Raw genomic sequence first — 25103 nt, forward strand, 5'->3', positions numbered from 1 at the left:
CTGTGTTCATCCAGCTCTACACCTTGTTACCTCAGATTCTCCAGCATCTGCAGTTCCTGCTATCTTGTGTCTAATAAGTCGTCTGTTTCTAAATGTGTGTAGGTCTTGTCCTTGAGAATCTTCTCTAATAATTTCCCTACCGCTGACATGAGGTTCACAGGCTTGTAATTTCCTGGATTATCTGTGCTACCTTTCTTAAACAATGGGACAACATTGGCTTTTCTACAGATCTCTAGGACGTCACCTATGGTCAAAGAGACTACAAAGATGTCTGTCAATGCTCCAGCAATGTGTTCTCTTGCCTCCCTTAATATTCTGGGATAAATCCCATCAGGACCCGGAGACTTATCTACCTTAATACTTTTTAAGATGCACACCACATCTTCCTTTTTAATAGCAACTTGCTTTAGAAATTCAACACTCTCCTTCCTTGAGGTCATCCTCCACCAATTCCTTCTCTTTGGGTGAATACCGACACAAAGTATTCATTTAGGACCTCATGTACCTCCTCTGGCTCCACACACAAATTCCCTGCTTTGTCCTTGAGTGGGCCAACCCTTTCCCTGGCTATCCTCATGCTTTTTATATATGTATAAAAAGCTTTGGGATTCTCCTTAATCCTGTTTGCTAACCACTTTTCATGAGCTCTTTTAGCCCTTCTAATTCCTTGTTTACATTCTTTCCTGCTTTCCTTAAATATTTCAAGGGCTTCCTCAGTTTCTATCCTCCCAGACCTTTTGCTTTCTTTTTCTTCTTTTTCTTTTTGATCAAGACCTTCATTCTTGCAGGAATACGCTGCTCCTTAACTCTTATCAACTGTTGTTTGATCAACTGCTGTTTGAAATACTCCGACACGGCCCATGTGGATTTACCCTCAAACAGCCTCCTTAAATCAAAATTCTCCAGCTTAATATTGTTGTAGTTTGCCTTCTCTCTATTTAACATCTTATGGATACATGTTTTAATCCAGGTTTATTTAACGTACTGAATTACATTTGATATAGGATATAAGCATATTGAGATTTGAACTTGCTTAATTAGCTAAGTAAAACCACCCCTTCCAGTTTTTAATAGTTTAGCTGAAGGCCAAAAATTATTGATCCCAGGGAAACATTCTTTCAGACATCTGAGAGGTTTACGTAGCTCCATTGTACAAGGTAAAGTCGCCATAATCCTACCAGAACAGGACTACGCTCTCATTAGAGAGCAAAGACTGGTAGTTTAACCTGTGAGTTATCATCACACTTCAGATGTGGGGAGAGGTTCAGAAGGAGTATCCTTTGTACTTAGCTGGTGTGGGAATTGAACACATGATGTTGGCATCATTCTGTATTGGAAACCAGCCATCCACGAACTGAACTAACCAACCCCCACATTGCAACCATTTTGCAAAAGAAAGTTTACACGAATACATGAATAAACATTAAACTATGCTGATTGTCACTGTTGTGGGATCATTTTTCATATAACGACCAAAATTGGTGAGTGGTGAAAATAGCCTGTTTATTGGGTCTGCAGTAGCACAGCTCGCCGTGGCAATGGAATCCCGCAGTACAGTTCTTACAATAGCCTCTTCATACACAGTTCTTACGTAGAATTTTAATATATCACTATGGTGTTACACAGTTTCATCTATTGTACACAGTGGCTTGTGTGACATCTGTCCTGGGGAAGCAGGAGATCGTTTAAACATTTACTAAGTGCTGGCTGCTACTCGGATTAGAGTGTCTGTCTGGTCTGCTGCATAATTAAGAGGTGTTAGTCCTTTTATCTTTTATGTTAGTAAATGTTAGCAAAAATATAGATCTATATGATCTAAATAAGTTAGAAATCATACATGCACTGAATAAATGTATAAAGGATATTAAACTGATTACCTCAGCTGGGTCGTGAGGTTTTGTTTACGATTTGCCAGGGTGAGTTTCATTCATTCATTCATTCGTACAATTTCACAGAAGCGCTGCTTTGACAGTAACTTTCTTAAAGGGGACAGCGCCCTATTCAGTACATGTTTAACAGGTACATGCTATTGGAGGAAACCTGTTTGATGTTCTGCAACCTATTCAAGTCCCGAGGGATGGTTGCTAAGGGGCTGATTAATATTATAATCTTTTCATAGTTTTGGTTGGGTCGTGGAGACACTATGGAGGTGAGGGTATTGTTTATGAATAGGTTAGTTGTCTTTGATATTAAATCAGAGGTAGCTTTTGATATAAATTGGTCTGATAAGGGTTAAAGATGTGAAGAAGCAGTAATGGATTTGGAAGGAATGTTTTAATTTAGAATATCTTGAAGTATTAAAATGCACTATGAAAATTGTGGTTTTACGAATGAAAATGCGTTATAGTAAACGGCGAGTCAGTAAAGGGTAATGAATGAATGGGAATGTGGTATTAGTGAATATAGTGAGCTGGAGAGTGAAGAGACCTATAATACAATATCTCCCACTGTTAATCTTTATGTCAGCTTTGACTTTGCAGAAATGTTTTTATAGCCATGTCTAAACAGCAACCTCTTTATGATGTTAACATGGAGTATTCTTTCTATAAGACTATGATATACACAACTGTATTTATTCAAACTGGTTTGATTTTCTAGAAGCAGGTGTCTGAAATGTGCTAAGTTGTATCACGGCAGCATATATCGGAACTTCAGTAAAGTCAATAGGCAGAGGTGAATGTAGTGGCCATCACTAAGGAGAAGGTGGATATATCATTCGGACTAGAGGGACTACAGCCCAGGGTTCCAAGGAGATCGCTGAAGTGATTGTGGACACATTGGTGGTAATTTTTCAGGAATCACTGGAGTCAGGGAGGATCACAGAGGACTGGAAAATAGCTGATGTGATTCCTCCTCTTTAAGAAGGGCGGGAGGCAGAAGACAGGAAATTAGAGGCCAGGTAGCCTGACCTCGGTCATTGGTAAGATTTTAGAGTCCATTATTAAGGATGAGATGGCAGAGTACTTGGAAATGCATGGTAAAATAGGGCTATTAGAATTCTTTGAGAAGGTAATAAGCAAGATAGATAAAGGAGAGCCAGTCAACATGATCTATTTAGATTTCCTCAAGGCCTTTGACAAAGTGCCATACTGGAGGCAATGATATAAGATGAGTCCATGGTGTTGGGGCAAGGTGCTGGCAGAGATCAAGGCTTGGCTGACCGGCTAACGGCAGAGAGAGGGAATAAGGGGGTCTTTTTCACGATGGCAGCCGGTGACTAGTGGAGTTCCGCAGGTGTCAGTTTTAGGGTCACAACTATTCACAATCTGCATTAAGGATCTGGATAAGGAGTTGAGAGCGTTGTTGCTAAGTTTACTGATGACACCACGTTAGGTGAGGAACAGGTAGTGTTGAGCAAATGGGGAGACTGCAGACTTGGACAGGCTAGGAGAGTGGGCAAGGTGGCGGCAGATGGAATAATGTGGGTAAGTGTGAGGTTATGCACTCTGGCAAGTAGAGGTGTGGACTATTTTCTAAACAGGGAAAGGCTTTGGAAATCTGAAGCTGAAAGGGGCTTAGGAGTCCTAATTCACGTTTTGTTAAGGTTAACATGTGGGTTCGGTTGGCAGTTAGGAAGGCAAATGCAATGTTAGCATTCATTTTGAGAGGGCTATAATACAAGAGCAAAGATGTGGTGCTGGGGTTGTATGGGGCTCTGGTCAGACCACATTTGGAATGCTGTGAGCAGTTTTTGGGCCCCATATCTACAGAAAGATGTGCTGGCCTTGAAGGGGGTCCAGGTGAGGGTTACAGGAATGATCCCGGGGATGAATGTCATACGAGAACTCTGGGCCTGTGCTCAGAATTTAGAAGGATGATGGGGGATCTCATTGAAACTTACAGAATACAGAAAGGGCTGGATAGAGTGGACATAGGGCAGATGTTTACACGAGTAGGAGAGAACAGAGGGCACGGCCTCAGAGTGTTGGGGCGACTCTTTAAAACTGAGATGAGGAGGAATTTCTTCAGCCAGAGGGTGGTGATTCTATGGAACTGATTGCTGCAGAAGGTTGTGAAGGCCAAGTGATTGAGTGTCTTTAAGACCTAAATAGATAGGTTCTTGGATTAGTCAGAGGATCAAATGTTATGGGGAGAAGGCAGGAGAATGGGCTTCAGAAATGCATTTGCTGTGATTGAATGGCAGAGCAGACTCAATGGATGAGTTGCCTATTTCAGCTCCTATACGTGACCTGTGTTTCTATGATGATTGACCTGTTTTATGGTGCTGCAGTGTTAAAATACTGTCACCATTCACCTGTTAATGGAATGCCGTGGAATGGCTTCTCTGCTGAGAGCCAGTACAGTGCCAAATCCTACCATAGTACACATCAGTTGTTACATAAAAAACAACTATTATTTTGGAACAAGTTTCTGTCCTAAATTAACATTGTTTATAGTCTTTGCCTGCTTCAAATTATACAGAGACCCTTAGCACTAAAACTCCCTACAAAAACCATCTCTTCCTTGCTTTCCTCCATTAAAGGCACTTGGTAAAACACACCTTGTTTAGTAAGACTCCAGTGTCTATCCTCTGTGTTAAAGGTAATCTATAAATGCAATTAATATTGGTGACAGACCTTCAGCTAGCTGAAATGTTATAGGGAAAATCTTGGGCTGAAACACAAAATTAAAATTAGGAACATTATTATCAAAAAATTAGGTAGAAATATCCTAAAAGCTTCAGCCACATCCTTTCCTGGATGCCACAAAACATCTTCAGTAAATGCAATCTTAAAGCTGCAGATAAAAATAAGTCTTGTGGTTTCAAGATAAATAACTGAAACTGTACATTCTCTTGTGTGAGTGCAAGTCCAATTTTGGAAAGCAGATTCTGTGGGATAGGAATTTCCTGTTTTGAGGGTTTAACTGGCTTCTAAAAAACTGGAAAACAAGCTGCCTTCAAATAGTGTTTTCTGCCTTGCGGTGGCTGTTAATTGATTTTGTGGTGACTTTGCCATTGCAATGAGTTGAAACCCATTATGTTGATTGTAGGAATGTTTACTTGAGTCCTACCACAACTGAAAAATATGCTGAACCAATAGCTGCTTCTCAGCTAGTTGCAATTAGAGGCAGCTTAATCCAGTTTATTTTTTTAAGTCAAATAAAAGATTACTTGGGAATATATTTCAGAGGTAACATTGTACATGAGTTAATTTAGGATTGCAGTGATCAATGAGCAATTTCATGGACCCTAACCCATAATAGTTGTTTTGCCAAATGTCTATGTGCGCTTTAAGGATATCCATGTAGGTATTAAGTGAAAGAGCAATCTCAACTTGATGGGTATCTAATGGTATCTCTCCTGCTGTTTGTGAAATCAGAGGTGAGGAAGCAGGGAGCAATCTATAACTAGCTGAAAAGACACGGGTTGAGACGTGAAATGAGTGGATGTTCTGAAGTTCTGTTTCATTACTTCTGATGGTCTGGGATTATGTATCAACCATGGATCAGTTGGTATTACTCATGCCTCTGAGTCACTCTGTTCAGGGTTCAAGTGTCAGTTTAAAGTTTGAGCTGAAAAAAAAATCAAGGCTTGTGGCCTTTACAATATTGAGGGAGATGGAAATGCTGTCATTCAGAAGAGATGTTAAAATGAAGGCCCATCTGTCCTCTTGGGTGAATGTAAATGATTCATAACACTGTTTCAAAGAAAAGCAGGATGTTATCCCCAGTGTCCTGCTGAATATTTTTCCCTCAAACATTATCTCTTTCTTGTTTATAGGAGTTTGCTGTGTGCAAATGGTGGCTGTGTTTTGAACATGATACTAACTACATGTCAGGTTAATGTTAAGGAGAAATGACAGGAGGTAGCAAATCCGCCTATGTAAACCATATTTTGATCCAGATTTTTACGCAATATTTGAGAACTCCAGTTCATTGAGTTCAACTAACTGTTTTGCGGTTGGAGTGCCTATTTGTAATATTGTCTACCCACAGCAACACCACACCCCCCCCCCCCCCCCCCCCCCCCCCCCCACCTTGAACTATGATGGCACCTGAAGGAATGCAGAGTTTATTTTAATCTTCCATGGGACATGGCCATTGCTGGATAAGCTAGCATATGATGTCCATTCCTAATTGCCCCTAAGGTGGTAGTGAACCATCACCTTAAATTGCTGCCAATAAAGCGTCGGTGCTGTCAGGTCACTACTTGGAAGGGAGTTCCAGGATTTTAACTCGGTGACAGTGAAGACAGCGCAATATAGCCTAAGTCGAGATGGTGTGTGGCTTGGAGGGAACTTGCTGTTGGTGATGTTCCCAGGTATCTGCTGCCCTTTTCCTTTTAGGTGAGAGAGTTCATGGGTTTGGAAGGTGCGTGAGTTTCTGTTTGTGTCTTGTGGATGCTGCATACTGCTGCTACGGATGCTGCTGCCATTAGTCGATCTTTTCATTTTTTTTCAGTTGCAGATGAGTTTTGCTCTTCCAGTGTCTGCGTTAGAAATTACGTAGACAGCATAGCAATGAAAGATGCAGATGAAATCTCACTGGTCTATAACATTAGAACACGACTATCCCTGCTCCTCCAGCAATATAAATGGTTCTGTTTCCCTGCAGCCTCTAAGAACATCAGATTTTTTGCATTTACTGATTTCAGGTGTAGGAGCCTTGCTGCTTAGAATAATGTTTATCCACCTACCCAAAACCTACGGCTTTTTCAATTTTGATGGTAGCCAAGCCTCATTCATTGCATCCTTTGCCAAAGCCTACACATTTTACTTTTTTTTTTCAGTAGTGATCATTGGACGGTTGTACAACTCATTTAAGTGGGCAGAAAAGTTCTCTGAATTTACTGTTTAAAATTTGCTTTCCTTCTACTGTGGGTGTGTGATGGCAAATTAAAGTGTCATCCACTATCCGCTTCCCCATTTGACCATGAGTCTGCAAGGTCATAGGTCCTCAGCAAGGATTCATCGTGTTATTTGAGAGGAATTTGTTCAAATTCACCTGACTGGATTTGAATCATTGGGCTTAATCCCTCAATGACTATACTATATCTACAATCTCCTCTAATCTCATAACCTTTCTCATGGTTAATGCAAGTGAATGGCTTGCTACGTCATTTCAGAGGCAGTTAAGAGTTAACCACCTTCCTGTGGCTCTGGAGTTACAAATAGGCTAGATCAGGTAAGGATGTCCTTCCCTAAAGGACATAAGTGAAGCAGATAGGTTTACCTCACAATCAACAATGGTTTAATGGTTATCCTTTCGACACTTAATTTCAGCAATTCAAACTCCACCATCTGCTATAGTGGGACTCAAACCCAGATCCTCAGAGCATTATCGGACCTCTCTATCATTAGTCTAGAGATAATGCCACTTGGCCACTGTAAGTGTGGACTGCAGCAGTTTAAGAAGGCAGCTCAGCACCATCTTCTCAGGGACAACTAGGGACAGGCAGTGAATGCTGGCTTAGCCAGAAACACCCATGTCTGACGAGTGAATTTAAAATAAACATTCAAGACGTGTTGCTCTAATCCTCACATCTTTTGTATTCCCAATCTTAATTGTTCCATTATTGATGGCATTTTACTTATCTGGAATTCCGTCTCTAACCTCTCTGCCACTGTACCTTGACTTAATATACTCCTTAAAACCTACATCTTTGACAAATCTCTTGCTCACCTGACCTAACATCTCCTTATGTGGTTTTGTGTCATACATTGTTTTATAATGTTCCCATCAACCTCTTTTGGACATTTCATTTCATGAAAGGCACTATACAAGTGTAGGTTATTGTTGTATCGCAACTTGTAACATCCTGAGAGACCTCTCCTTTAAATTGTGTTGAGCCAAGTTGGAATAAGTTGTGAAATAGGTTTGTGTTAAATAATGTTCACAATTTGTTTCAGTTGACAGCTGGAAATGCACTAAGTCGCGTTGTGGTGAGAAACACTCGACAGAAACCCATTGTTCATGCTCAGATGACTGCATCCAGAAGAACAATTGTTGCACCAATTACAATAGTATCTGTAAAGGTAATGTTCTTACATATATCATGAGTTTAAAAAAGAAATAAGCTAACTTAAAGGAAACAAAACCTAAACTGAAATACATCTGCAATTTTTACTTGTTATTAATAAATGTCTATACAATACAGATTGGACTCAATAATAAATCCAGAATAAGGCAATTCTTGTCAAGGAATATCCAAATTGACAAAAAGAACAATAATAAATTTAGAATGCCAAATTAGGTTCATTGGACAATAAAGGTTGCTATTTAAAATTTTATTCATCAATGTATGCTCCAATCCAGAAGTTCAACAGGTGTCTGTTTGTCTTTCCTGTGGATCCTGGGACTGCTGAAGTCTTCTCTTCTTAGTTCCTCCTTGAACCTGGTGTCGCGACATAATTATGTCCTTTGAAGTTTTAGCTTTGCCAACTTAACTCTCGCAGACATGTACATGCCCATATGTGCAACTCTTGACCAATGAACAGTTGTCCTAGCATCTCTACAACAATCTAACTTTAATTTGCATCTTTAAACAGAAAGCCTTGGAACATTCCAAGCCCATTCCTTCTAGCCAAACAGTTTTGCAGTCTTGGTGTCCCTTGTAACTGCTAAATCTAAAACTTCTATCTTTGATTAGAGAAGAGCTAGTCTGCTGGCCACTTTTGTGGCTGATCAGCTTTGTGACTTCGGCTTTTCTGAACTGCAAAGCTAGACTTGCTAGTATTGGAAAGTGTGAATGTCTTCTAATTAGAGCTACAGTTTACCTCCAAAGGATCCACATCATCCTCCTTAAAGTTACATCACAAATTTGGCACTTAATACAATGCTAACCTTAAGTCTTTCTTTAAAGCGTAAGCCAAAGTTCATCCCCAAATGATCCCAATAATACATATTAAGACTTTTCATCACTAAGCTCAGGTACAGTACAATTGATAATGTGTGCCTTATTAATTACTCAAAGGAGCCAACAAGGTGAAGTCAAACAAAATTCTGTTTAAAATTCTCAAATACTAAAATAAATACATTTGACATTTTACCTTGTTTTAAACTATTCATGGATCTGTATGTTCCACAAGAACTTACTAATTATTTTTTAAGTCCTTTTTTTAAAAACAAGTCATTTGAAAATAATATTTTAACAAGTTCTAATTAAGTTTTGTGTATTTGAAGATGTTACAAGATCTCATGAAATTGTAAATACTGACCCAGAAATTCCGATAGCCTGGTTAGTTGTTGCAGGAGCACAGACTGGAGTTGTGTGTCAGGACCATGTGGAAATCTCAATGCAGCTGACTCTGAGAGAATGGTCTTGGCAAATTTCTTGCATCTGCAATCCTCTCAAAAGTCCCTAAAAGATTGAAGGTTTCGAAAGTTTCTGACTCATTTTCAAGTTAATACTTACCCAGGAAAAGCTAAAGTGTTGAAACTAGTTATAACTCTTTTGGTAAGTATTAAACTCGAGCCCAGCCCATCACTGATTTCCATCACTACAAACCTTCCCACTCCAGCCTGACCATCTTCTCTCTTTCCTACCTGACCACCCTCCAACTCCCTCAAGAATTTCCCTAAGCCCTCACTCTCTTACCTAGACACCTCGACTCTCACTTAATTTACACAATTATCCTTCCACAGTCACTGTCAATGTAAATTTGGAATCTCTATACAATTTCACTGTCAAAGTACTCCTGTTCTCCCTGGTTTTTCCCCAATGGGCACGTTCAGACCAGCTCAGACTTTGAACTCTGGCCTGAAAGACTTCCGACAGGTAGGTTGGTATTTTAGAGGATTACCCTCAGTCAAATCTGTTCTGATGGTAATTGTAAAGTCTGACTGTTTATGTTTTTGGATCCCCATCTTTAGTCATTCCGTGGAATAGCTATTTCCAAAAGTCTTCACAAAATTATTCTGTCCTGTAAATACACTGACGCTATCAGCCTCTCTAAAACAGCATTACAACATCCTTCCTGTTTCAGTAAAAAGGAGGAGTTAACCAGCAGCAGATTAAATGGGAGAGGGAGAGGTCAGATATATCTGGTATTAGTGCTCTGGAAAAGAACAATGAACAAGAGCAAGATTGAAATACTTTCTGTGTTATAGTGAACTAATATTTAATTAAAACATCAAATCACATGTTTGCAGACATGCAAAGTTTGATCATTATGATAAGATTTCAGTGATTCTGTAATGCCACAGATGGTGTCTATTGTTATTAACCTTAACAGGCAGAGATATGATTTTCTGAAAAGACCAATTTCAGACATATTTATGACAATAACATTTTTCTAAAGTGTTGAAAGAATAACATTATTGTAAAAGTAACCATTATATTTTTCCCATAGGTGAGCAAACCTGGTTGCAGGATGACTGTGAAGATGTTGACACGCCTCAGTGCCCAGAAGGGTAGGACTGCTATAGCTCCAATATTGTAGGCCACCTTATGGAGAATGCATGAAGCCTGATTAAGGACAATCTCAATAACCAAAGTTTATGAATCTTGGTTGTCTCTTGCTGTTATGGCAGTACGTGTGACTTTAATGTATTTCCTGGTCACAGATGCTGAGCTTAAGATTTCGGCTTGGCATTAGAGAAGGGCCGATGGAGAAATTAACTGTTTTCTTGTAGAGAGAGAGAGGGAGAATGTGAAAATGAGAGTTCATTGACTATTCTTGTCTTAACCTGGGCTGCCATACAATGGGCAAAAATTTCCAATCCTTTCCAACCTACAAAATTCCAATAGCACTTTTCCCTTAATGTGGTTTCATCTCAGTCTTAAATAGATGACTTCTTAGTTTAAGATTATGCTCTATGCTCCTAGATTTTTCCATCGGGTAAATAGCCTCCTTTGTATTCACCTTATCAAGCCCCTAAGAATCTTTTTCAAAAGCAAAATACTGCAGATGCTGGAAATCTGAAACAAACGCAGAGAGTGTTAGTCAAACTTAGAAGGTCTGACAGCATCTGTGGAAAGAGAAACAGAGTTACTGTTTCAAATTCAATATGACTCTTGTTCTGAAGAAGAGTTATACTGAATTTAAGTGTTAACTGTTTTTCTTCACAGATGCTGTCAGACCAGCTAAGTTTCTCCAGCAATTTCTGTTTTTGTTTGTTTTTAGATCTCCAGCATCTGCAGATCTTTGGCTAATTTATGATTAATGTTCTGCCTGCGTGTCCTCATTATCTCCTGACATTGTTCTCTATTCTGCAGTACAGCTGCTGTTAGGCAGGCCTATGGACTATTCCCACCAATGTCGTCTTCCACTTGATATTTCTGATCTTCACCTGTATGGATTTTTCATCTTCCAATCCGCGATCATTTCTTGCAACTGTGCTTATTCCATCTCATGCTAACAAAGCTACTCCACCCAACCTGCATATCTGCCCATCATAGAGTTGTACAACACAGAACCGGATCTTTTGGTCCAACTCATCCATGTCCTAAACTGATCTAGTCCTATTTGCCAGCATTTGGCCCATACCCCTCTAAACCCTTCCTATTCATGTACCCATCCAGATGCCTTTTAAGTGTCAGCTGTGAGAGTGCAGTCATTGTTCCCCTGACCTCTCCACATGGTTGTTTTCCTGAAATCTTACTCTTTCCTCCTGTTCAAAATATTGTTGTTTTTGATCTTTTTTATACAGATCCAAAAACAATGCAAAATGTTTGAAAAATCAAATGGCCCTAAGTATTTAGTTCCCAGCTTTAATTTCATTGTAACTGTGTCTTTGTAATGGTTATAAGATCATACCCATTAACCTTATACCCATTAAAGACCAATTAATTTTGCCTTTACTATTCCCCCCTCTTTAACCCTGTTTGCTGCTGCTTTCACTATGGTTGAACAATCTGTCTATTCTTGTCCTACTTTTAGTATTGTTATCGAAGTAGCTATGCTGTAATGCTGTCAATTTCCCTTGTAAGCCTATATTTTCTGTCTCCCAAACTCAATACTGTCCCTCTGTAATTACTTTAAAGCCCTGTCTAAAGCTGTAGTTATTTGATGTGCCAAGATATTTATCGCAGCCCTGGTTCAAGTGATGTCTGTCCCTCAGTCCTGCTGCCATAAACTGAAACCTATTGCACCCACACCAGTCTTTGAGCTATGCATTTAACCCCTTGACCTTTGTTTACTCAATGTCAGTTTGCTTGGGGTTTATGTAGTAATCTGAAAATTATTACCCTGGAGGTTTTGCTGGTTTATTGAGTTCCTAACTCTTCAAATCTTTCAGCAGAATGTCTTTTCTAGTCCTATCAGTGTTGTTAGTACCAGTGTAGATGATGACAACTGGACCCCTCCTCTCACCTTTCCAAGTTCCCTCCGGCCCCAAGCTGATGTTGTTAACGCTGATGTAGGCAGGCAAGGAGACTTCACAAAGCAATAGATTTCAGGACTCGCGCTCATGGCTGCAGAGAACAGTATCTATCCACCTAATGTTATTGTCCTGTCTTACTACTCCTACTAAGTTCCTATTTTCTCCCCCACCTGAGTGGCGCTGTCTGTCTCACAGTGCCACAGTCAGTTCTCTATCTTCTCTGCACTTCCCACATTCGCCCACGCACCTTGCAAGATTGTCATAACTATTGGGCAATTACAGGGGCAGAGGCTGCTCAACCAGCCCCCACCCGCCTCCACTCCCCCCAGATCCACATGCTGCTGTCATCAACACCCTGCTGACAGTACCACACCCCCGCCACCCCCCACCCCGCCCCCCCCCCCCCCCACCACCACCACCCCTCGCCCACCCCTGGACCCACATGCTGCTGTCACCTGCAGGCACATGCTCTTTTCTAATCAGACTCCAAAATCAGTGACCTATTCGGAGGGATTTGACTGCCTCCTGGAGTAAAGTGGTCCAGGAAACTTTGCTGCTCCCTGATGTGTTCTTTGGGATTGAATGCTGTCCCAGCAGTGGCCAAAAGGAATTTGAGAGAGGAGATTAGATTAGTTGAAGGCCTGGCCTTTGCCTGATTAGCTGGCTATAGCTTGGTAGAAACTTTTCATTTGGCATCAATGTTGTTTGGTGAGGGGAAACATCAGGTGGGTGTCCCAGATGTATGACTAACCGACTTTTCTTCTCCGCAGTCCTGTACCATCTGTTTCTGTTTTCGACTTTTGAAGGTCCTTGGTTAAGAATATCAGAAACAGAGGCAGGAGAGTAGTTCCTTTTCTATGTTCTTCACCATGCAACAAAACTTGTGACTGATCTTCCACCTTGACTCCACTTTCCACCTTTACGTCCAAATAGCCATGGTTGAATTTCCATACAAAAGTTATTGCACCGAGTAGGAGCTCATGATGGAGAGAACAATATACTAGCATTGATTAGAAGATTGGCTGGCAGCCAACAGAGTACGCAAAAATGGGTCTTTTTCAGATTGATAGAATGTGACAAGTGTAGTCCCACAGGGCCCTCAACTATTTATTATTGACCTAGTGAGGGGAGCGAAGGTATGGTGGTTGGATTTACAGATGACGCAAGGATAGACAGGAAAATATGTTGTGAACAAGGAATGCAGAGAGATGCAGATAGTTTGAGTGAGTGGGTAAAAATCTGTCCAATGGAGCATAATGTGGGAAAAAATGTGAAGTTGTTCAGGAGGATGAATCAAAAATCAGTATTATTTAAATGGAGAATAACTGCAAAATTCAGAGGTGTGGAGGAACAAAGGTGATCTCATGCTTTGATTTTATTTGTTCATGGGATGCGAGTGTCACTGGCTAGGTCAGCAATTATTGCACATTGCTAATTGCCGAGAGAGCAGTTGAGAGTCAACCACACTGCTGTGTGTCTGGAGTCCTAGGTAAGCCAGACCAGGCAAAGATGGCTCATTTCCTTCTCTAAATGAGATTAGTGTTACTTTTATTTTCAAATCAGTGCTTATAAGATCACCGTTAGGCTAGCTTGGTATTTGACATCTTCATGGAATGTAGATTTTGCCATCTGCTGTAGTGGGATTCAAGGCCCGGTCCCCAGGGCATTCATTGTATGGAGGTACACTAAGTGAATAAGAAGGCTAATGAGGTGCTATCCTTTTAATAGTAGAGAGGTTGAACATTAAAGAAGATCATAGGTCATAGAATCCCTACCATGTGGAAACAGGCCATTCGGCCCAACAGGTCCACACTACCCCTCTGACAAGCGTCCCACCCAGACCCATTCCCTTACATTTTCCCTGTCTAACCCACCCAACCTAAACATCCCTGGGCACTACGGGCAATTTAGCATGGCCAATCCCTGCACATCTTTGGACTGTGGGAGGAAACCGGAGCACCCGGAGGAAACCCACACAGACACAGGGAGAACGTACAAACATAAAAGTAAGGTTGTTATACTTCAGCCAAACAGGCCAGTGGTGCAACCACACCTTGGATACTGTGTGCAGATTAGGTCTGCTTATTTATGGAAGGATTTAGAGAAACATTGAAGGCAGTTTAGAGAAAGTTTATTAGATTGATGCCTGGAAAGAGCAAGTTGTCTTATGAGAAGAGACTGGACTGGCTGGGCTTACTTTCATGGGAGTTTATAAAGACTGAGGAGTGACTTGAAATTTATAAGATCTTAAAAGATCTTGACAAGGTCAACCTGGAATGGATATTTATTCTTGTGGTTCAGTTCAGAACTAGGGGCTGCTGTTTTGCAATTATGGCTCACCCTTTTTAGAACAGAGTGAGGGGAAATTTTTTCTGTGAGAGGATTATGATACAGGAACTTTCTGCCTGAGAATATGGTGGAGGCGGAGTTCAATCGATTCTGTGTTGGCAGGGGAATCAGAGGTTATCAGTTGTGGATTACAACATGGTAGATCACAACAGAAACAGATCAGCCATGATCCTATTGAATAGTGGAGCAGACTTGAAGGGCTGAATGGTCTACTTCGGCTCCTGGTTCATATGAATGTAATGTGAACAATTTTACCTCTGTAATCTGGATTGGTCAATGTTTTTATGATGTATTTTGTGGCTTAGCAAGAATTTTTTTAGTGGTTCCTATTTAAATAAGTGAAATTGGAATAATGACAACCATTGGAATTTAATGTATAAACTTGCTTTGAGAATCCAGTGCCAAGCCATCAAACCATTTCCCAAGTGTTAAATGCAGCTCAGCCAGATGGTGAAGTATGAAACTAGACACAGATCCTTTCCTTGTTAATATGTTTATTCACATAATGCAGCATTACATAGTTCTGCTTTCTACCCTATCTACCAATATCCCTGCGTCTCAGCAATGTCGTTCGTTCACAGTGTCTTCGACTGTACAGTGTCATGTTATATTTGAGTAAATTAAATTAAAGAACCACCTGTAAACTGTCACTTTAAAGGGAAACTTATCAAATTAGATGTGATCAAGATATTTAAACAGTACCCTCCATCTGTTTAGCATTAAGCTTAGCAATACAATTAATATAAGATTAGCACAAAACCCTATTTCATTAACTCTTGGTGGTGTACAGTTACCTGCAATACTTAACAATATGATTCTTTTCTAGCTGCATCTATACAACAAGACAGTCCTTAAACATTTTCAGCCAATTTTTTTCCATGTAATAACCTGAACAGAAGATTTTGTTAAATTTAGAAACTAACACATTTGAATAAATACATGAATAGGAGAGGTTTGGAGGGATATGGGCAGGTGGGACCAGTTTAGTTGGGGATTATGTTCAGCATGGACTGGTTGGACTAAAGGATCAGTTTCTGTGTTGTATGACTCTATGACCTTTGGTATATCCAAAATAAGCATTACCAATGAACTGTTTGTATTTTTCAAGACTTGCTTAGCTCTGGTCTCAGTCTGACTTATGACATGTTGATGACTAGGATTTTACAGTAAATATTTTGGAAGGAAATCCCTGGAATGTTGGGCAAAGGAAGGAGATGGTTAAATGATTGAATCCTGGGATGTAGTGAGCTACAAGAATGGCATTTTTATGGACCAGACCAAACGCATTCAAAACATGTCAAGACGATAGCGCAGGCCTTAAAGGCAAGTGGTAGGCGTTGCTTTCCAGATGCAATTTGATTGGTCAAACTACCAGGCTTGAAGCAAAACACACTTTATTCATACACTGTAGTTGAAATGTAACAAAAGAAAGAAGAATTGGGAAAACTTAACTCTAGTAGTTTAATAATCCATAATTCTAATAAACAGCAATTGTTCCAATATAGTGACATCTCGTAAATAAATCCTTGGCAGAGGCAAATTCAGCACAATAGATTGTCTCATGTGCAATTCTGGCAGCAGAAAGAATATTCCCAGCTTTTAGCTGTAACAGAGAGGGGAATAAAAGCTTCCACATCCAGCTTCAAGACTCCAATAACTGCTGACAGCTAAACCAAAATCCTGGTTTTGTGGGAGCTTGACCCATTCAGGCTGCTCTCATTGTTCCAACTTAAAAAAAAAAGTACCAAGGCCTCACAAGCTCTTCACCTTATTGGCTTTGAGTAGACTGCTCGGATCTCTGTCTCAACATCTGTCCTTCAAAAAAAAAGACAAAGTAAGTTCTTAAAGCCTTGGTGTTGTCACATATTGTTTGGCAGGAAGCCGTTATAGACCTGGGGAAGGATAAAGCCGTGAATTTGAATTTGAAAACAACCTTGAAAAATTGAAAATCCAGAAATTGCTGAATGGGGTGATTATAAAGTTAAGAAAATGTACACAAAATGAACCACAAATTTATCGAAATATGAGAAAGCTAGGAAAACAAAGTGTGAAGGCTTGTCTCACTGATGGAAGTGGATGAGTGGTGTTGGAAGTATTGGAAACTTCTTGTAAGGGCTGTTAGAATGGATATGTTGAAGACAATTAGTGAGACTCTTTGCAATGGAGCTTTTAAAGATGTTTTCCAAATGTAGCTACATTTTTTGATTTTGCTTTACTCTGCAAAGCTCCCTGTAGCAAGTGACTGTAATGTTAATGATTCTGTTCATGCATGTACTACACTTTTTGTCAAGGTGATCTTCATCAAAATTGGCCATTGCCTCTTCAAGGATTCTCAAGGCAGCACAAAGTGATTTTGAGCTAAATGTCTTGTTGGTTATTCTTTTTGCTCATCATCTTCCTCCTCCTCCATAGCCCTCTTGTTTCATTTAAATCTGCTCCTCAGTAGCAACTAGCTTTGCATGGGAGGGCAAACAATTCTGCAGCATCCCCTGTGTTAAGCTCATCCAATCCAATCCATTTCTACAATTGTTTCTTTAATTTTTCTCAATAAATTCCATGAAGCCTTTGGCTTTAACACAATTGAGTCATAATTTTCACCACACACCATTCCTGAGGTGACCTAATTCCATTCTATCCGCATATTATCAATGGTCTTAATAACGTTGTAACACTTCAAAAAATCATTCACAGCTAGAGCAAAATCTTCTCCTTCAGTTTCCCTGAAGACATGCCCACAAATGCTTTTGTGGTAATTGGCAAATTGGCACAGGATCAACAAGATTAGAGGTAAATGCTGGGCTCAAAATTGTCTACCTTTCGTCCCGTTAGCTTGCCCAGCACTGCCTCCTTAGTGATAATGATAGTTTCTAGGTCCTCACCTGCTATAATCTTCTTGCCATCAGTTTTCAGCATGTTATTTGTGTCTTCCACCATGAAGACCGACACAAGATAACTGTTTAATGCCTCGGCTATTTCCTCATTCCCAGTTATTTAATTGGCTTTCTCATCTTCTAAAGGACCAATGTTTACCTTCGCCACTCTTTTACGATTTACATATTTATAGAAACTTTTGCTGCCTGTTTTTATATTCTGAGCTAGTTTACTCTCATAATCTATCTTACTTTTCTTTATAACTTTTTTTGTGGCTTTCTGTTGGCCTTTAAAGATTTCCCAGTCTACTAGTTTCCCACTACTCTTTGCTTTTTTTTTGTATGTTTTTTTTTTAATCTGATACTTTCCTTTGTTTCCTTAGACATCCATGGCTGACTATTTCTTTCCCTATAGTTCTTCCTTATCACTGGAATATACTTCTGCTGAGCACTGTGAAAAATAGTTTTGAAAGTCCTCCACTGTTCCTCAATTGACCCACCATAAAGTTTTTGCTCCCATTCTACCTTAGCTAACTCTTCCCTCATCCCATCATAGTCTCCTTTGTTTAAGCACAGGACATTAGTACTGGACTTAACCTTCTCACACTCCATGTGTATTTTAAATTCAACCATACTGTGATCGCTCCTTCTGAGAGGATCCCTAACTGTGAGATCATTAATTATTCCTGTCTCATTACACAGGACTAGATCGAGGATAGCTTGCTCCCTCGTAGGTTCCATTACATATTGTTCAAGGAAATTATCGCGGATGCATTCTATGAACCCCTCCTCAAGGCTGCCATGACCGACCTGGTTTGACCAATCGATATGTAGATTAAAATCCCCCATGATAATTGCTGTACCATTTTTACATGCATTAGCTACTTCTATGTTTATTGCCCGTCCCACCACGATGTCTCTATTTGGTGGCCTATAGACCACACCTATCAGTGACTTCTTCTCCCTGCTATTCCTAATTTCCACCCAAATGGATTCAACCTATTGTTCAGTAGAACCTATATCATCTCTCACTACCGCCCTGATATTGTCCTTAAAAATCAGAGCGACACCACCTCCCTTGCCTTCCTGTCTGTCGTTTGGAACAATTTGATACCCCTCGATATTTAACTCCCAGTAGTGACCATCCTGCAACCATGTCTCTGTAATGGCCACTAAATCATACCCATTTGCCATGATTTGTGCCGTCAACTCATTCACCTTGTTTTGAATGCTCCGAGCATTCAGATAAAGTGCCCTTATGCCAGTTTTTGCATCTTCTTTTTGGGTCCTATCACCTCCATTGCTAACAGCTCTTGAGTTCTTCCCTTTAACTTTTTTCCTAATTTTTAATGGAGTTGAAGCTTCCTCATCACCTGTTAACCTGCTGCTTCGCCTTCCATTAATTGTTATACTCCCTATATGCTCACTCCTCCCTTCCCCCCTACTTACTAGTTTAAAGTCCTATTGACCACCCTATTTACCCTTTTCGCCAGAACACTGGACCCGTCCCTGTTCAGGTGGAGTCCATCCCAGCGGTATGAGATCCCTCCTGTCCCAGAACTGATGCCAGTGCCCCATGAAAAGGAAACCCTCTTTCCCATACCACTCTTTTAGCCACGTGTTTACTTCCCTGATCTTCGCCTCCCTGTGCCAATTTGAAAAGTAAAATTAAAAAGTAAAAGAAAAAACATACAATGTGGTAAAGATTATGTAGGACAGCATGGTGGCTCAGTGGTTAGCATTGCTGCCTCACAGCGCCAGGAACCTGGGTTTGAGTCCATCCTCGGGCAACTGTGTGGAGTTTGCACATTCCCCCCGTGCCTGTGTGGGTTTTCTCTGGGTGCTCAGGTTTTCTCCCACAGATCAAAGATGTGCAGGTTAGGTAGATTGGCCATGCTAAATTGCCCATAATGTCCGGGGGATGTACAGGCCAGGAAAATATAGGGTTATAGAATAGGAGCTTGGGTCTGGGTGGGATGTTATTCAGAGGGTTAGTGTGGACTTGATGGGCTAAATGGCCTGCTTCCACACTGTAGGGATTCTATGATTAATGGGAAGCCAGAGGATTGGGAAGTCTTTAAAAACCAGCAGAGGGTAATTAAAAAAGCAATAAGCGGGGAGAAGATGAAATATGAGTGTAACCTACCTAGTAATATAAAAGAAGAGAGAGCCAAGAGTGAACATTGAACCGCTAGAAAACGAGGCTGGAGAAGTAGCAATGGGGAACAAAGAAATGGCGGAGGAATTGAATAGGTACTTTGCATCGGTTTTCACTGTGGAAGACGCCAGCAACCTACCAGAACTTTGAAAGAGGTTGTCGACTTGCTCGCTGAGCCGGTGTGTTTGGTTGCAGACATTTTATCACTCTGCTAGCTAACATCGTCAATGCGCCTCTGGAGAGTTACGAAGCATCTGCAATCAAACACACTGGCTCGGCAAGCAAGTCTACAACCTCATCCACAACCTGAGCTACAAATCTTCTCAAAAGCTTTAAACTTCAAGACAGTCAGGGGGCAGACGTGAGTGACGTGACCATCACTGAGGAGAAGGTGCTGAGAAGCTGAAGGTGAATAAATCATCCAGACCAGATGGACTACACCGCACAGTTCTGAAGGAGATAGCTGAGGAGATTGTAGAGGCATTGGTGGTGATCTTTCTGGAAACACTGAAATCAGGTAGGTCACGGAGTACTGGAAATTGGGTAATGTAATACCCCTGTTCAAGAAGGGAGGGAGGCAGACGATAGGAAACTATAGGCAGGTTAGCCTGACCTCAGTTATCGTTAAGATTTAGAGTCCGGTATTAAGGATGAGATTACAGAGCACCTGTAAGTGTATGGTAAATAGAGCTGAGTCAGCGCAGTTTCATCAAGGGGAAGTCATGCCTGATAAATCTGGTGGAATTCTTTGAAGAGATAATGAGTAAGTTAGACAAAGGAGTGTTATTGGACATAACCTAGTTGGATTTTCAGAAGGCCATTGACAAGGTGCCACACAGAGGCTTGATAAATAAAAGCCCATGTCATTAGGCATGGATAGAGGATTGGCTGACTGGCAGAAGGCAGTGAGTAGAGATAAAGAGGTCTTTTTCAAGATGGCAGCTGGTGACTATTGGAGTTCTGCAGGGGTCAATGTTGTGATTGCAACTATTCACATTATACATTAACAATCTGAGCGAAGGAACTGAGGGTATTGTTGCTAAGTTTGCAGATGACACAAAGATAGGTGGAATGTAGTGTTGAAGGAGCAGGAGGCTACAAAAAGACTTGGACAGGCTGGCAGAGTGGGCAAAGTAGTGGCAGATGGAATATATTGAGGGAAAGTGTAAGGTTACGCATTTGATGGGAAGAAAGAGGCTTGGACTATTTTTTATATGGGGAAAGGCTTTGGAAATCTGAAGCTCAAATGGATTTAGGTACTGGGAAATGACCATTGGCTTCATTTTAAAATCTGCATTTTCACCAAACAGCAGTCAAACCTTTGCTATTTTAAAGCCTGGCATACTCTCTCCTTTCCTTCTCTTGAAATGCATGTTCTAGAATGCACTATTTTCTGGAATAAACCATCGTGTTTGAATACTTGTTGAGGAGTATTTCCAATCTCCAAAATTATTTAACTTAATGCATTAGTGGAGGGTTCAGCTGCTTTAACATCTGCACTGGCAGCTTCCCTAATTGTAACAGATGTCTTTCTAGTTAGCACATTTTTCTATACTTTGCAAGCATCCTACAACTTGTATTAAATGGTTCCCATGTTTGAACTTGCACTATAGTGTTTCTTCATGCTGTCATACAAGTTTATAGTCTTTTGAATAAGCATTGAACAAAGTGGCATGTGGTATTAACTTTGATATTCAATTCAAGTGGTTAGCAGTCTTTTCTTGTCTTTTCAAAAATCTGCTCTGATTATTTCTATATAAGCCAATTGTGGTCAAGAAACTGTTAGTTTAGCAGACTTATTTAATCTGTGGTATTAGTTATTATCACTGTTGATGGCAAATCAAGAGCCTTAGTAATGTTTGCTGCATGTTTGCCTGTTTCAAAGCACTCAACATATTTAATTTTACTATAAGTGCAACGTGATTTTGCTGACTTTTCTCAGCAGAAAGCAGCTCATAATCATTAGATCATTTTGAGTTCATTATCAATGAGTTTTATGGGTAAAACTAACAAGTAGTATTACAACATTTCTAGACAACAGATATGGGGACAGGAGATAACTTCTGTTTTGTGTGGTTCACAAAGTGGCACAGCACATATTGCACAAGGCAGTGAGTGTTTAAGCAGTGGTCTTTTAAAAAGACTATTGGAGACCACTATGGGACAATGCAATCTGGGCCCAGCATAGCTAAAACTCTTTACTGCTTTGAATCTGTCAGAGGCTCATACAAACTCCCAAGATTGCCTGCTGCCATGTTACCTGAGACTTGCTGTTCCCAGGCTCAAAGTGGGAAATATGTAGATAATCTTTGCATACAGTGATGGTAATGTGGAACAACAGCAAGGCGATTTGAATGCTGCATATTGAGATTGTATGGGATGATGTTAAATGACAAATTGCTGCCTGATGTAAGGAATAGTGCAGTTGTGTTATTTTATACACAAATGAGAACAGCAAAAAAAATGGATTCTATAATTCATTAAATATTTGTTTCTCTGAACAAAATGGCAACAATTTGACCCTAAATTTCTTTCAAATCTGTTGACTTTTTTTCTTTACAGGTTTTCACAGCCTCCTTTGATCTTGTTTTCATTAGACGGATTCAGATTTGATTATTGGCAGAAGTGGAAGAGTTCTGTGCCTGTTATAGACAAACTGCGTAAGTAGCATCAAAAGGGAGAAGAATAAATACATTCTGTTCTCTTCTTTATGTTGATGTGTTCTGACTGTTATTGCTTGAGCTCCTTCTTCCCGCCCAGCAATCAACTTCGATTCATACACTGTGTCTTTCATCTTGCAATATTTCAATAGACGTTCCAAATATCAGCTAATTTTTTGCCGAGCATCTGACCATAGAATTACATGGCAGTCTATGACAAATTATATCTTTAAAAATTAAGTCCAATGATGGTGTTGCATTTTTAACGTTTACGCTTTAAAATCCCCCACTGCCAACATCCTGAGGGACTATCATCGACCAGAAACTGAACTGGACAAGCCATATAATCACTGTGATTACAGGAATGGTTGAGAGACGAGACTCCCCAAAGCCTGTCCACCATCTACAAGGCACAAGTCAGGAGTGTACTGTCCACTTGCCTGGATAAGTTCAACTCCAACAACACTCGAGGAGCTTGACATCATCCAGGATAAAGTAGCCCAATTGATTGGCACTACATCCAGAAATATTCACTCCCTCTACTTGGCCTTTCGGCTTTTTAATAGAGCCAAATAATAAGAAGAAAATGAATGGAACATGAAATAAAATATCTTGGCTGCACCATGTTAATATAATGCTTTACAAAAAAAAACTATTATACTGAAAAGCATACAGTGCTTTAAACCTAAACTCTTATCTTCTCATTTACAATGTTGTTTGAATATCTTGAAACCAAATTTATTAGTAGAGGCAGAGACTACAAATTCCAGGAAATTACAGCTCTGCCTCAGTTGGAGTGGTCTGTACATTTCTGAGCACAACACTGTAGGAAGGATGAGAAAACCTCAGTGAGGGTGCAAGAAAGATGTATGAGTATGCTTCCACGGATGAGAAACTTCACTTATGGAGATAGATTGGTGACACAAGGGTTGTTCTCCCCAAAGAAAAGTGGTTAAGAGGACATTTGATGAAGGTGTTCAAAGTTGTGAAGGGTTTGTGCGGAGTAGATAGAAAAAAATGCTTCTCATTGGTGGAAGTGTCAGAGCCAGGGGACACCAATTTAAGGTGAATGGCAAAAGAACCAAAGACTACATAGGAAAACATTTTTATACAGCGAACAGTTATGACTTGGAATACGCTGCCTGAAATTGTAGTGGAGACAGATTCAGTTGTAGTTTTCAAAATGGAATTGGCTGAGCACCTGAAGAGAAACAATTTGCAGAACTACGTGGAAAGGGTGCAGAATTGTTACTAGCCAAGAAACTATTGTGAGAGTTGGCATGGATACATATGATAGAAATGGTCTCTGCTTGTGCTGTAACTTAGCTCCAATTTTAAATCTGTTTCTGTTGAGAGTTAAAACATCAAATTTCTTTGAGCTTATGCTTCATGCTTTTCTGCTGTTTATCTAAATAGATGTTCAGAAGAGTAAATTTTGATGCTGCTTCATTATGGCTACATATGCTTGGCTGAATGCACTTTCAACATTTTTAACATGGATGTTTTGTTGAAGTTGTCAGAGACTTGTAGAACACTGGGCAATGAATTGGGCTCAGTAACATACAGTGAATGGGTGCTACATGTGCTGTTCAGGGACTAAACTTGCATTTTCTGTATGCGCAGTCAATTTTGCAGCTATTCATGCCTGATTATGTTATGATATATACGTGTAACAAAGTTGGAATTATAGGCAAAATTGGAATTATATGCAGAGCAAGCAGGATCATGACATCAATCTGGTTGCAATGTTGATTTGATGCCAGCATTGGCATTTCTAGAGTCAGAGGTATAGAGACATACAGCATGGAAACAGACCAAGTAGCCCATGCCGACCATGTTCCCAAACTAAACTAATCCCATTTGGCTGCATTTGACCCATATATCTCTAAATCTTTCCTATTCATGTACTCATCCAAATGTATTTTAAATGTTGTAACTGTACATGTATCTGCCATTTCCCCTAGCAGTTCTTGCCACTACTCTGTGTCAAAAAATGTTGTCTCGTATCCTTCTTAAAACTTTCTCCTCTCACCTTAATGTAGGCACCCTAGTTTTGAACTCCCCCACCCTAGGGAAAAGACCCTTATTATTCACCTTATCCATGCCCTAAATAATTTTATAAACCTCTATAAGGTCACCCCTCAACTTATTATGCTCCAATGAGAAAAGTTCCAGCCTATTTTTATAACTCAAACCCTCCATTCTCTGCAACATCCCGGTAAATCTTTTTTGAACACTCTCCAGTTTAATAATATCCTTCCTATATTAGGGTGACCAGAACTGCACACAGGCCTCACCAACATCCGGGACAACCTCAATATGACATCCCAGCTCCTATATTCAAAGGTCTAAGCAATGAAGGCAAGTGTACCAAATGCTGCCTTAATCACCCTGTCTACCTGTGATGAAAATTTGTAAGAATTATGTATCTGAACTCCTAGGTCTCTCTGTTCTACAACACTACCCAGGGCCCTGCCATTAATTGTATGAGTCCTGTCCTTGTTTGTTTAACCAAAGTGGAATAGCTTGCATTTGCTCCAAATTAAACTCCATCCGCCACTCCTCAGCCCATTGACCCAATTGATCAAGATCTGTTTGTAATCTTAGATTACCTTCTTCACTGTCCATTATACCACCAATTTTGGTGCCATCCGCAAACTCACTAACCATACCTCCTATATGCTCATCTAAATTGTTTATGTAGATGACAAACAAGAGTGGGCCCAGTGAGAATACCTGTGGAACACGGCTGGTCACACGCCTCCAGTCCAAAAAATAACCCTCCACTACCACCTTCTGCCT

At 40.2% G+C, this 25103-nt stretch overlaps 1 protein-coding gene across 1 annotated transcript in view; it reads left to right on the forward strand.

Annotated features, from left to right (window-relative positions):
• The window catches only part of LOC109919650 (venom phosphodiesterase 2-like), a 121000-nt gene that overhangs the window by 24283 nt on the left and 71614 nt on the right, over window positions 1-25103 (forward strand). The window contains exons 3-5 of the mRNA XM_048597008.1: window positions 7851-7976; window positions 10293-10353; window positions 22204-22301. Of these exons, the coding sequence (XP_048452965.1) occupies window positions 7851-7976; window positions 10293-10353; window positions 22204-22301 (285 nt within the window). The remainder of the gene's footprint in view (window positions 1-7850; window positions 7977-10292; window positions 10354-22203; window positions 22302-25103) is intronic.

This window comes from Rhincodon typus, chromosome 5, assembly GCF_021869965.1.
Source record: "Rhincodon typus isolate 14 chromosome 5, sRhiTyp1.1, whole genome shotgun sequence".
Taxonomy (NCBI): Eukaryota; Metazoa; Chordata; class Chondrichthyes; order Orectolobiformes; family Rhincodontidae; genus Rhincodon; species Rhincodon typus.